The 12,482-nt window shown below is 39.4% G+C and overlaps 2 protein-coding genes across 7 annotated transcripts in view; one reads left to right on the plus strand and one right to left on the minus strand.

The window, feature by feature from the left end:
* The window catches only part of SEC61A2 (SEC61 translocon subunit alpha 2), a 46,356-nt gene that overhangs the window by 25,842 nt on the left and 8,032 nt on the right, over positions 1-12,482 (plus strand). The window contains exon 12 of one of the 3 annotated variants that reach the window (XM_037155188.2): positions 1,742-2,825. The exons of the other annotated variants lie outside the window; for them this stretch is intronic. Coding sequence (XP_037011083.1) covers positions 1,742-1,928 — 187 coding nt within the window. The 3' untranslated portion in view covers positions 1,929-2,825. Of the gene's footprint in view, positions 1-1,741; positions 2,826-12,482 lie in introns of those variants that run through there. 3 annotated transcript variants of the gene reach the window in all.
* Positions 5,030-12,482, minus strand: part of NUDT5 (nudix hydrolase 5) — a 37,208-nt gene continuing 29,755 nt past the window's right edge. For 3 of the 4 annotated variants that reach the window (XM_053665800.1, XM_037155191.2, XM_037155190.2), the window contains 6 exons: positions 11,695-11,802; positions 10,367-10,462; positions 9,681-9,782; positions 7,718-7,726; positions 7,530-7,583; positions 5,030-5,265 (listed from right to left, as the gene is read on the minus strand). In XM_053665800.1, the coding sequence (XP_053521775.1) occupies positions 5,156-5,265; positions 7,530-7,583; positions 7,718-7,726; positions 9,681-9,782; positions 10,367-10,462; positions 11,695-11,802 (479 nt within the window). In that variant the 3' untranslated portion in view covers positions 5,030-5,155. Of the gene's footprint in view, positions 5,266-7,529; positions 7,584-7,717; positions 7,727-8,952; positions 9,105-9,680; positions 9,783-10,366; positions 10,463-11,694; positions 11,803-12,482 lie in introns of those variants that run through there. The other variant, XM_053665799.1, reaches the window with a different exon arrangement.

Genomic DNA, 12,482 nt, shown 5'->3' on the forward strand with positions numbered 1-12,482 from the left:
TCACCATCAGGAATTGTGATTTATTTGGTCTGGAGTGGGTCTCAGTTATGAGTTTTTTGTTAATAGCTTTATTGGTATAATTCATGTATTATGTAATTCACTCAATTGAACCATGTAATTTAGTGTTCCATTTTTAGTATATTCTGAGTGTGTAAGCATTACACTCTACTTTTAAAAACATTTCATCACTCAGAAAGAAACCTGGTAACCATAATTTCTCATTCCTATCCCTCTACCATCCCTACAGCCCCAGGCAGCGACTTTTTACCTTTTGTCTCTATAGATTTGCCTACTCTGGACATTTCATACATATGGAATCACATAATATGTGGTTTTCTGTGAATAGCTTCTTTTACTTAGAATAGTGTTTTCCAAGTTATTATCTGTAAATAATATTCCATTGTAAGAATAATACCAATTCATTTATTCAGTTCCCAGTTGATAGAAATTTGGGTTGTTTGTACTTTTTGGCCATCATGAATGTTGTTGTGAACATACTTGTAGGTTTATGTGGACATAACTTTCATTTCTTTAGGAGTGGAATTGTTAGGTCATATAGTAACTGTTTAACATGGGACGAACTGCCAAATTATCTTCCAGAGTGGCTGTACATGTATGAAGGATCCAATAGCAACACATCCTCTCCAGCACTAGGTTTTTGCATTTTGATTAGTATGTAGCCACCTAGTGGGTATGGAGTGATATCTCATTGTAGTTTTGATTTGCTTTTCCTTGATGAGTAATGATGTTGAGCCTCTTTTCATGTCTTTGTCAGCCTGTTGTGTTTGGAGGAATGTCTACTCAAATCTTTTGCTCACTTTTTCGATGTCTTTTGTCAGGTGTGTTATTTACAAATATTTTGTCTCATTCTCTAGGTTGTCTTTTCCCTTTCTTGATGATGCCCTTTGATGCCCAAGTTTTTAATTCTGATGACGTTCAGTGTATCTGTTTTGTCTTTGGATGCTTTGTGCTTTTGATGTTGTTGTTATTGAAGAAACCACTGCCTAACCCAAGGTCACAAGGATTTATTTTTCTCTTAGGAGTCTCAGCTCTTATGTTTCAGTCTGATCCACTTTGAGTTAATTTTTGTGTTTGGTGTAAGATAGGGGTCTAGATTCCTTCTTTTGCATGTGGATATCCAGTTGTTCCATAATTATTTGTTGAAAAGACAGTATTTTTACTTAAACTATTTTGAGCACATAGATTTCAGAGAACAGTATAATTAATCTGCATGTAGCCAAGTATATCCATCTTTAGTAGTTACTATTCTGTCATTCTTGTGTCATTTACCATCTTTTCTTTCTGGAGTATTTTAAATATAATCTCATTATATTTAATGGGTGATTCTAACATGCAGCCAAAGTTGAATCATTGTTGGAAGAGTATTACCACATCTGTCACATAATTAATGGTATTTAGAAATGTATTGTTTATCTAGAAGAGGGAGCTAAAGGTTACCCATTTTAAGGTATTAAACATTTTGTTACTTAAATCTTGTTGAAGACTCTATCTCCTGCCATCAAAATCGTGTATTGCCTTTCTTAGCTATTTACTGGTTTCTCTTAATTAGGGAGTAAGTCATTCCCTTGGTCAGTTTTCATCAGCATGTAACTGCTGTAGATATCCCGTGAGTGCTGCAGACTATTCCCTGTTGGATTAGATTAATTACACTTCACCATATTACTGCTTCTGTTGCCCCTTTTCACTTCCCTCTGCTGCCTGACTTGGTTTTGTCTTCTAGGTATATCCCCACGGCAGCTGCGTTCGGCGGTTTGTGCATTGGCGCCCTGTCAGTGTTGGCCGACTTCCTCGGGGCCATTGGCTCCGGCACTGGAATTCTGCTTGCAGTCACTATTATCTATCAGTATTTTGAAATATTTGTTAAAGAACAGGCTGAAGTAGGTGGGATGGGTGCTTTGTTTTTCTAAATGTTCCAATACTTTGTTGTGGGAAGGAAAAACATTTTGACACACTGTTTTTGTCAAATAATGCTGGCTCCCCTCTTCTTCCTCATTGTTTTTTCAAGTGCTAACTGTCCCATTTCTGAAGTGGGCACCAAGCTAAGCCTGTGTGCAGCATTAGTACCAGCTGCCTTAAAACTGAAGTTTACATTATTTGTTAGAAAATACATACATGTAGTGTTGCCTGTGATGCTGGAAACCAGTGTATCCACCTTACCATGGTCAGTGATGGTGAGGTAACACGGATCAGTTTTGCACACAACATTCAAAACACTCAGTATTCCCCCCACTCATTTAAAAATAAATGTAGTTCAGATTGCCACTTTCCAGTATTTTGGGTTTATTCAATGAGTTCTAGAACATTTATATCTAATCTATGTTTTAGATATAATTACTTTTTACACATTTAAAACTCATAGTATCCCTGTTCCACCCTCCCCTTCTACTGTCCCTTCTCAAAGCAGCCACTTAGTCCAGATGGGCAAAATCAAGCTTCTTAAAGCTTCTGTCACTAGAAAAATTGCTTGTAATTATTGTGTTTTACATCCGTCTTTGTTTCCCATGACAGCACAGTTGGTGCTGTTTTGATTGTATTGGCTATGCCTTTGAATTTCAAGTCACTTGAGAATGCTCTTTAAAGATACTGTGCCCCAGTTTTTTTTTTTAAATCCCTAAAGCAAAGATCTAATTCTCAAGCAATGTTTGTAGTTCAGTGGGGGTGAACAATGAGTAATTCATGCTAGGAATCTGTGTATGTTGTTGTACTTTATAGCAGCAACATGAGTGTAAACAGTAGACTTACAAACTTTTATTTAATACAACTGTTTCAGTTGTGTTGGAAAAATAAAAAAATCTGATATTAAATGCTTTGTGTAGGTTCACTGTATTCGTACAAAATTCATCCTGAGATGCCTATTGCAGGAGGTTAAATGTGGGTACTTTAGTGCTTAACCCTAAAATGTTGAGGGAGGGTAACCCACTTCAGGTTGCTCAGCTAGTTATATCACTGGTGTTTGGAAGCAGGAAAACAGTGGTCTGAAATGGTATCCCAGCCCCCATTTGAAATGCAGTTCGTTATCAGCGAGTCACTTTTAAAGCCATGTGCTTTATTGTCCAAAAGGAGATCAAACTTAATTTTTGAAAGGCTTTTCAGAAATATGTTTTCCATCATTGTTTACCTTTTTCGTAAGTGCAGGAAGTATTGTATCTTATTTAGCTTAGGATCACAAAGCCAAATAACTACAGGAGCAAGGCAGAGAAAGTAACTGGTGAACATCTCCATAAGGCTACAGACTGTTGTTACCATAGAATTAGGGACTTAGTGTTATTATATCTTTTTTTTTTTTCAGGCCAGGCTAAAAAATATGCCTTTTATAGGAAACCATCAACTTTTAAATCCTGACAAATCAACAGTGCCAGCTGATGAAAACATCCAGACTCCAAGCTCTCAAACTGACTTAATTTCCAAAGCATAGCCTTTGATGTTTGTAGATAACATAAATACCATTAAGGTTATGTGCAAGGATCTAGCTGTCACTTCTACATTGCGCTTTTAGGAGGAGTAAAAAGTAGAAAGGACAGGTAGGTGTTAACCAATGTATCTCCATCAACAGTTAAGAGGTTGTTTCTCAGTTCCCATAGGGAGTGACTTAGGAAGAGCTGGTCTGTTTGGAGAGGCAGGTTGACTCTAGAGTCTGTGTATTTTATACATGCCTTATTTCTTGATTTTGAAAGAGGACATAAGTAAGGGAAATTAGAGGACTTGGTCCTTGAGAACTCAGGGAAAAGGATTAAGATCTCTGGAGAATTACAATGCCCATGTTTTAAAAGTGAAGATTTTTAAAAAGGGGTTACAGGCAGAAGGGAAGGCTATTATTAGAGCAAGTAGTTGGGGCTAATTTTCACAATATATATTGGCAGAGCAGACTCAATTTATACAGTACTCTGGTTCCAGAATTCTTTCCATCTTTAAGGAGTGCAATTTATGCTTAAAAATATCTCTGGAAAAGTCAGTGAACCTGTAGACAAATGAAAGGTGTTGTAGCATTTTTGGCATCAGTATCTGACTTTATCTAGTTGAGAGGCCTGGCTAACTCCCGCCTGGGTTGAGGGCTTAAATCATGACAGGGCTGTCCAACGAGAGTCATCCTGAGACTTCTGCTGGGGGCTACGCTGAAAAGGCAATGTCCCTGGAGTTTGGTAGCCACAAAAGTCAACCCAAGATTCTAGTTCAGCTAAGAGGTAAGAAGGTGGCCTTGTAGCCCTGGTAGATGTTTTGGATGACAGGCTTTAGGCATGGCATGAGCCAGAAACAATCAGTTTCTCCTTTAAAGTACTTTGTACTGGGCTTCGTGTGCTTGCCAGCCTTGCTGGCTACACTCAGGATTGAACACCAAGACATTAATGTCCCAAACCATGTAAAATTGTATTGCCGTGGATTTGGTTTTCTAGTACTTTTTTGAGGTAAGGTTAGGAAGTGACATTCTAAAGTATGTTCACATGCTATAAGGGGGAAGGATCCTGTATTTTCATTAGCCTCTTAACCTAGTTATAGTGAATGAAAACCATTTTTCATATATAAGAGCTGGTTTACCTTCAGGATTAGTTAGGTGGATATGACAACAGTTAAGTGTAAGCATTCGCTTATCATGAATGTTACTCTCATCCTCTGCTATGCTGATTAATTCTATATAGCAGATAATTCAATTAAGAGGGTCCAAGAAAGCGCGCTCTCTCTCTCTCTCTGTATGTATGTATGTATGTATGTATGTATGTATGTATGTATTTGTTTTAAAACTGTTTAAACACTAATGCAGTAAATAGTTATTTGCATACTCAGCTACTGAATTCTATGTTGGGGGTCTGGAGGTGGGAATAGTTGATCTAAATTTAGAATTCAGGTCTCTTCTATTATACGACCCTTATCTCCTGGACTAGAGTAGATAGTGGCTGAAGTTCAAAAAAATGGATTAAATCTGCATTTATGTTCTTTTCCATTAGTATTACCTGGATTCAGCATTTAAATGAAGGCTACAGCCTACCTATAATTACAATTCCATACCACAACATGCATTCCTTATTGTTTTTATTTTATGAAAAAGGTACTTTCAAATTTCTTATATGAACACAAAGTCTTAGTGAAGGAGGCCTTGTGACCCCTTTTAGAAGAACATGGCTACTACGCTCTTCTGGCCTTAAAATTTCAGGAAGGGCACTTCAAATGGCTTTGTGTTTGCATGTTTCATCGCCAGAGCGTAGGAATAGACCCTAGCATCCACTGTCAGATGTTCTTCAGCTACCAGGGCTACAGGAAGCAAAGGATACAAGTTAGACAATGCAGTTAATAAAAGACATACCCCTTATCATCCAGTCATTATTTACTGAGTAGCTACTACGAACCACTCCCTATGCTAGATGCTGGTGATACAGTAAACAAGAGCCTTAAAAGACCTTACTGTAGTAGAAGAATAAATGATATAAAAAAGGTTATATTTATGGCCTGAGACAAGAACAACAAAAAAGGAAGAGTAAAGACAGAAGAGCACATATATCAGAGATGATGATTTTGTGTGTTAAAATAGCAAAGCTTTACAGATCCACTGGTTCATTTATAGCTCACTGTCAGACTTGGCTTGGCTGCTATGAAGCTATATAGTGATGACCACTAAGTAACTTACTGAGGACATCCTCGCTGCCAGGGGAGACATACTTTGCACAAGCAAATTAACTGTGCATGACAGGATTAGAATTCTATCAAGAATGAGATCTCAGAATCTCATTACAAAGCACTTTGATGAGAACTTCTATTTCACTCAGATTATTGGATTTCAAATCTGTCGCCTGTTTGTTTGGAACAAGCTGAGACATTTTAATCCTCAAAGGCAGGGTATATCCTACTCTGCCTATAGGTGCATTCCTTGTAACAAACTGAACGAAAATCCTTCCTACTTACCACATGTGATTTGTTGAATAGATTATCTGATGATTATATTTTGATTCTAGTAAAGCTGAGAAAAACGGGCTTTCACTCATCCCGCTGCATAACCCTGTCTTCCTTCCCTTTGCTGCTTTCTATTTCCCTCTCTTCTAAGGTCAGGAGGGAAGTTAGGGAGAAGGGAGGGGTTTTAAAAATAATTTTCTAATATAAATAAGAAATAGAGCATGTAACATTTAAGCTTCATGTGTCAACGTTATCCAGTTTACTTTTACTCATGCCTCCTCAAACATAGGGGCTATCTCTTGTACCTGTTCTGTTATATGAGAAAGACTTAGACTATGAAACTTGTTCAAGGTCATAACCAGTACATGTTGGCTGAGCCTCATATCCAGTCAGATCTTCAGATCTGTCTGACTCAAAGTTAAATCTTAAATATAACTGAAGGCTACAGTTTTCTCTGAATAAATACCTAATAAATTATTGAGCCCTAGCTGGATGGCTCAGTTGGTTGGAGTGTCATCCTATACACCAAAAGGTTGCTGGTTCGATCCCTGATCCGGGTGTATATGGGAGGCAACAATTGATTCTTTCTCACAGGATGTTCCTCCCTCCCTTTCTGTCTCACTAAACTCAATAAAAATATCCTTGGGAGAAGAGTAAAAAAAATTTAATAAATTATTGAGTCTTTTCAGTATATTTGTAACTTGACTTTGACTCTGGAGGTGGTTTTTACTTTAGGTCTAGTTTTTAAAACAGCAAAGTAGGCGGAAGTAGGAGTGGAAACGTTCTGGGAATATGAAAGCACAGCAGTTTTTTAAAGATCCACTTTACTTTTTGAACAAACAACATAGATGTTAGAAACAAAACTGTTAAGCCACTGGTACTAAAAGGAGCAAGAAAGACTGCTCTCAAAGCCTCAGGTCAAACAGTACTTCAGAATTTTTGAAGTAAAAACTGAGCAAGTGAATAGGCACATAGCCGGCTTCGGGAAAGGCCTCTGTCGGGAAAGGCCTTCAGTTACACCCTGACGTGGTTACGTCCCAGGGTGCCTGTCCACGTAACATTTAGCCCCCCCCCCCCCCAAAAAAATCCCTAAGAGATGGGCTGGCCAAGAACTACATAATGTAACTACATAACCAGTAATTTACTAAAGGTCACACTTAGATGGTATGGTTCATTACATCAGCACACTGCACTCAGAAGGAATATTGTTCAGTTCTTGTATAACCTGCACAAAGAACTATCTAACATACTGGAATATGTAGCATATTCCAGTATCTAGCCTATTGGAAATCAGTGAAGTCTTATCCATTTATACCTCTGCATTTCCATGGGTTAGAGATTTAAGGTATAAACTAGTTTGGGCTAATTGGCAGGAATATAATACCACTAATAGGAGAAAAAAGGCCCCCACTAAAAGCTTTCACTTATGTGGAATGTTTTGCTCACATTTTCAAACTATACCACCCAGAAAGGAAAATTATTGGTGAACTGCAGTTTTAATAAGTTTCTAGGTATTTGACTTTAAGGAGGAAGAATTTAAAGAAACAATTATATTTAGTTCCCCTTTTTTGAGGGGGTGGGGGAAGGAAAACTAGAGAAAGTTAGGCAATAATCTCAAGAATGCTTACCTTCAAGTCTCTTCATCAGGTCATTCTTTGGTAAGGAAATTACTTCCACGAATTCTAAACAAACAAACTACAAATGAAAACAAAGCTAAAGAAGGGGAGGGCCTACCAGAACAACATAAAGCGCCTGTAGCCATTACTAGCCCGTTAAGCCATACACATGATCAGCCACTGGGAGCTGAATAACATACCTCCATCTCCTGCAAAATAAGCAAAAGGAGAACATTTTAGCAAGGCCTAGAGTGGTAAAACATACGAAGACTTTTGTGTGAGACACATCAAAAAGGCTACTACATGAGGTGCTCAAAAGAATCAACCCGTGTACTTTCTGTTAGGCCCAGGAGCCAGAGGAGCAGGATGGAGAGGACACTGAAAAGTGCCTCAGGGACAGAGCAGGCAATAGCAGGCAATAGGAGTCTTTCCTGCCGAGTGCCTGCTGTGGTGCCCGTGGCTCCTGCAGCAGCCCCTGGTAGGGCGGGGGAGGAGGGGAACCACAAGTGTGCTCCTGTTGCCCTGGCAGGCTGCTGCCCCTGCTCTCCCTGCTGACCAAACCTGAAAGTAGTGGACCCTGCACAAAATGGAAGGTGGAGGTGGGGAGGGGGGCCGTCAACATAAGAGGGAGGGAGGGAAGTTTTCTGACCTTGTAAGGTGTCAGAAACCTTACCCATCCCACTTCCACCTTTTCTTTCTGCCCGTGGCCAGAATCTTCCCCTTTTCTTAACTTCTCAATCTACACAATCAGCATGAGTGCTAACTCAGATCTAAATGGTCTTTTAAAAAAAGAGGCTGTAAGAATTTAACTGGATACAAAATTTATCATTTTACCCATTTTTAAAGTTATAATTCAGCAGCATTAAGTAGATTCACATTGTCAGGAAATCATCAGCACCAGCCATCTCCAGAATTTTTCATCATACCAAGTGGAAACTTGAAACCCATTCAACACTAACTCTCCCACCCCTGTTGATCACTATTCTCCTTGCTGTCTCTGAATGCACTGACTTTAGGTAGCATACTGGCAGAGTCACACAATTATTTGCCCTTCTTAGGTTTCTTTCATTTTGCACAATGTTTTCAAGGTTTATCCAAGTTATAGCATGTATCAGCACATCTTTTCTTTTATGGCCAAAATGTGATTCCATTGTATGAATATACCATATTTTGTTATCCTTTCATCTTTTAATGGACACTTGGGTTGTTTCTACCTTTTGGGTACTGGTAACAGTGTATGAACAATGGTGCACAAGATATTTGAGCCCCTGCTTTCAATTCCGAGGAGTATAATTGGGTATACACATAGGATTATAATTGCCAGGTTATACAGTATTCTGTGTTTAATTCAGGAACTACCAAACTCTTTCCACAATATCTTATATGTATATTTGCTAGTTTAAAAATCAAGTATTTAATGCCCTGGCAGTGTGGATCAGTTGGTTAGGCATCATCCCACAAATGAAAAGGTTGTGGTGTGATCCCTGGTCAGGGCACATGCCTGAGTTGCAGGTTCAGTCCCCAGTCGGGGCACATATAGAAGGCAACCAATCAATGTTTCTCCCTGCCTCGTTCTTCCTCCCCCACCTTAAAAAAGAAAACAGCAAACATTCAGAATTAGCTGCAAGGGGATGCCTAAACATTTAGGAACCACCAGAGGATGAGAAATGGAAGACCATAACTTTCACACACAATTTCTTGTGTGTGCATCAACACCTCTTTTACGGGGGTGAGTGAGGACATGGAACTGAACTGCTAAGAAATACACAGCAAAGGATTTCCTAAAAGCTTTTCTAAATGTGGACCTCAATAAGATAAGCTACTTTCTTGTAACAATTTATTATGCCATTTTTATAAACATGAAGACAGAAATCAGTGATTTTGAAGACATTCATTGTTTACTAATTAGTCCTATATTACTAAGAACAAACTCCATGCAAAAAAATAAGGGAATGTGTAACTTAACATTTTATATAACAAAACCATAAAAATCACATTAGTGGTAAAAGAAAAATGCTAAGATACACAAGCTTATGGAAAGAGCCAAGAGTTCAAATGAAGCATCTACAAAAGATCAGTACTGTCTTGACCAATCAAAACTCAAACCAGTAATAAAAAGTTAAAAGATGTCTATTGCAATTATCTACCTTAAAGCCAACTTACCTGGCTTTGGCTTAGGTCTCACATTTTCAGCCTCATCTCCATTAATAGTTACTGTCACGATGTGTGTGCTACAGTTTGACAAACCCGGATCCATAGAAACAGCTATGGAGAGAAGCAACAGATTATCTTCACAGACGCCAGTCACAGGGTCATGTTTCATGACTGAAATAATTTTTTTGGAAGACCGGGCTCATAATTCTTTTAACACAGAATTCATGTAGGAAAACTAGTGTTCTCCAGTCATTTAGTATATGTTGTAGGACTACAGAGCATATAAACAGTACTCATTTTCCTGAGAGTTCCTGAGTAAAGTCTGGTAAGCCCGAGGGGCTTCACCACATTAAGAAACATGTCCTCTAGAGAGGACCATGGCATGTGGATGAGGTGAGTGGGTGGTGAAGTTTAGAATGTGGGCACCTCTGGAAGGCAACACAATTTCCTAATTTCTTCTTCACCTTAAGGTCCTTCCTGCTCAAACTTGTTCTCATTTCTAGGGGAGGGGAAGTCCACATGTAGATGGTACCCATATATAACTAGGATATCTCTTCAGTGAGTTAGCTGAAGTAAAAGCCATCTAAATTCTGACCATAAAGAACATCCAGAGCATCCTTCAACACACAGAAGAATCTGCTTGGCTAATTTTCAAAAGTGTGTCCCCAAGTGCACACCTGGAAAGCAATACAAACCTGGAGAACATTCAGCAACATCACCTTTATAGCCGGTTTCTTCCTCCAGCTCTCGCAGAGCAGCTGCTTCTGGGCTTTCATTATCATCTATGAGACCTGGAAGTCCAAATCATTTGTGAGAGGAAAATCCACTTCTTTTTGAACCTCTGCTTCTAACACAGCTGGTGCTGAGGTATGTGAGAAGAATCAGAGGATTGTGAAAAGTGGTCTTATGGATAAAACTGAGGTTTGGAACTTTTTCAGAAAAAGAGCAAAAGCATGAAGCCCTAGGCAGATTAAGTTGGTTCTGACAGCTCTCATCTGTTCTCTCAGACCTAGATTGCTTTCACGTGCCAGCACGAACGCACAGCCTAGGCAGTGTCCATCTGTGAGGACAAGTGACGTGGTGGCCGAGGCTTTGGGCCCAGCTGTGTGACTGCAGCACAGGAAGTCTTACTTTTTCCCCTCTTATGTGAGATGGAGACTGTTACCTATCTGGCCTTCCTCCCACACAGTACAGTATTGGGAGGCTATAGTGAAGTGCTGAGATGACAATCACCTCTGAGGGAGGAGAACAGAAAGGAGAGAACTGCAGGCTGGCGGACTTTAGGTAACAGCGTGGGCATTGTGAGGAGGAAGTAGAGGCCAAGGGAGGGGGACAGTACCAACTCTTTAGAAAGGTGAAATACAGGCTATTCAGTTACTTTTAAAGTTATTAATTTCTTCAGTGAAATGGAAGTAAATGAGAAAGAAAATAAAGTTGTTGATTGTGCATTCTAGTATAGGATGGTGTTTAAAAATACAAAACTTAAACCACTAATGATAATTGAGATCTAATCTCTTCTGATGGGAACAACCCAATTAAGTCCTATAACACCACAATGTGTAAGTTACAGATAGCTTAACTTACTGTGCAACTGAAAAAATATGTTAGTGGAAATTAAGACACTTTCCTTGGCCTATATACATATGGGAGGGTCAAGACAGCTTTTCCATTCATAGTTTTTGGAGTCTGGTGTAGTTATTACTGTAAATTTCTTGTCCGAGGTAGATCACTAGTGATAGAAGATGAAACAAATTGACAACTTAGGGGGAAGCAATTACTCAGAGAGGCTAGAAAGAATGTGGGAAAGAGGGCAGGTGGCTTGGAAAGGTGAGCCATGACACCGCGCCTTCCACTGCCTCCATGGGTGACAGATCACAAGAGTGTGGCTGGAGGCACCTCACCGCGGAAATGGTTTTGTGAACTTAAAAGCCGATGGACAGACACGATAAACTCCGCAGTACTTAGGCTCTGCCCTGACTCAGTCCAAGTCCCAAGCATTGGTTTCTGGTGTTTAGTGCCCCACCTGCAGGGAATTCTAGGCAGTAGCATCCCATGGGTGGTCGGAACTGTTTCACCAGAACAATACATTCATAATGAAGAGTTCTTTGCAGCACTGGGATAATTGTTACACCTGTCACAGGAAATAAAACAAAGAAGTCTCTAATGAAAGGTTAGTCACACCAGCAGTCTCTTTACAGCAATCTAACTAAAACCCCATGTTTTAAGAAATGCTGCCTTTGGAGTCTACCTTGTAGTTGCCATTAGCAATAGGAAGTTGAAAGCTATAGTACTGGCAGTTAACCTGGAAATTATTCTCACTTAAAAATGTAATTAAAGAAAAAGTAATCACACTAACGTGTTTATAAATCAGGTGAGTTATGAATTACTTGGCCTTAAAAACAACCTCCCACTGGATTCTAGAAAACACACTTCCCAGGAAAAGACCCCCCTCCCCAACCCCAAACACACTCCAGGCAGGGAAAACAGCACTGTGCAGCCATTCTGTTTGCTGCCATTAAAAAAAAAAAAACCAGCAAAATGGGAAAAAATAGCAAAGATGTATTCCCCAACTTCCCCTAGACCAGAGGTGAGTTTCAGGATCTTTTTCTGGGACCTCTGCAGTCAAAGCATTCACCCCTGGAAATGAAAGTGAACTGAATGAATACTTGTTTCCTAATAATCCCACTTCTGCATCAATGCATAGACTGCAAAGTTGAGAGCATGAAGTACTGCAAGTAAGTCTTCCACACTAAAGGCGCTCTCCTAGATCCTCTGAACAGAACACAGGATTTCTGTAAGTTAACATACCTA

Source organism: Artibeus jamaicensis, unplaced genomic scaffold, assembly GCF_021234435.1.
Source record: "Artibeus jamaicensis isolate MK-2021 breed Jamaican fruit bat unplaced genomic scaffold, CSHL_Jam_final contig_426, whole genome shotgun sequence".
Lineage (NCBI taxonomy): Eukaryota > Metazoa > Chordata > Mammalia > Chiroptera > Phyllostomidae > Artibeus > Artibeus jamaicensis.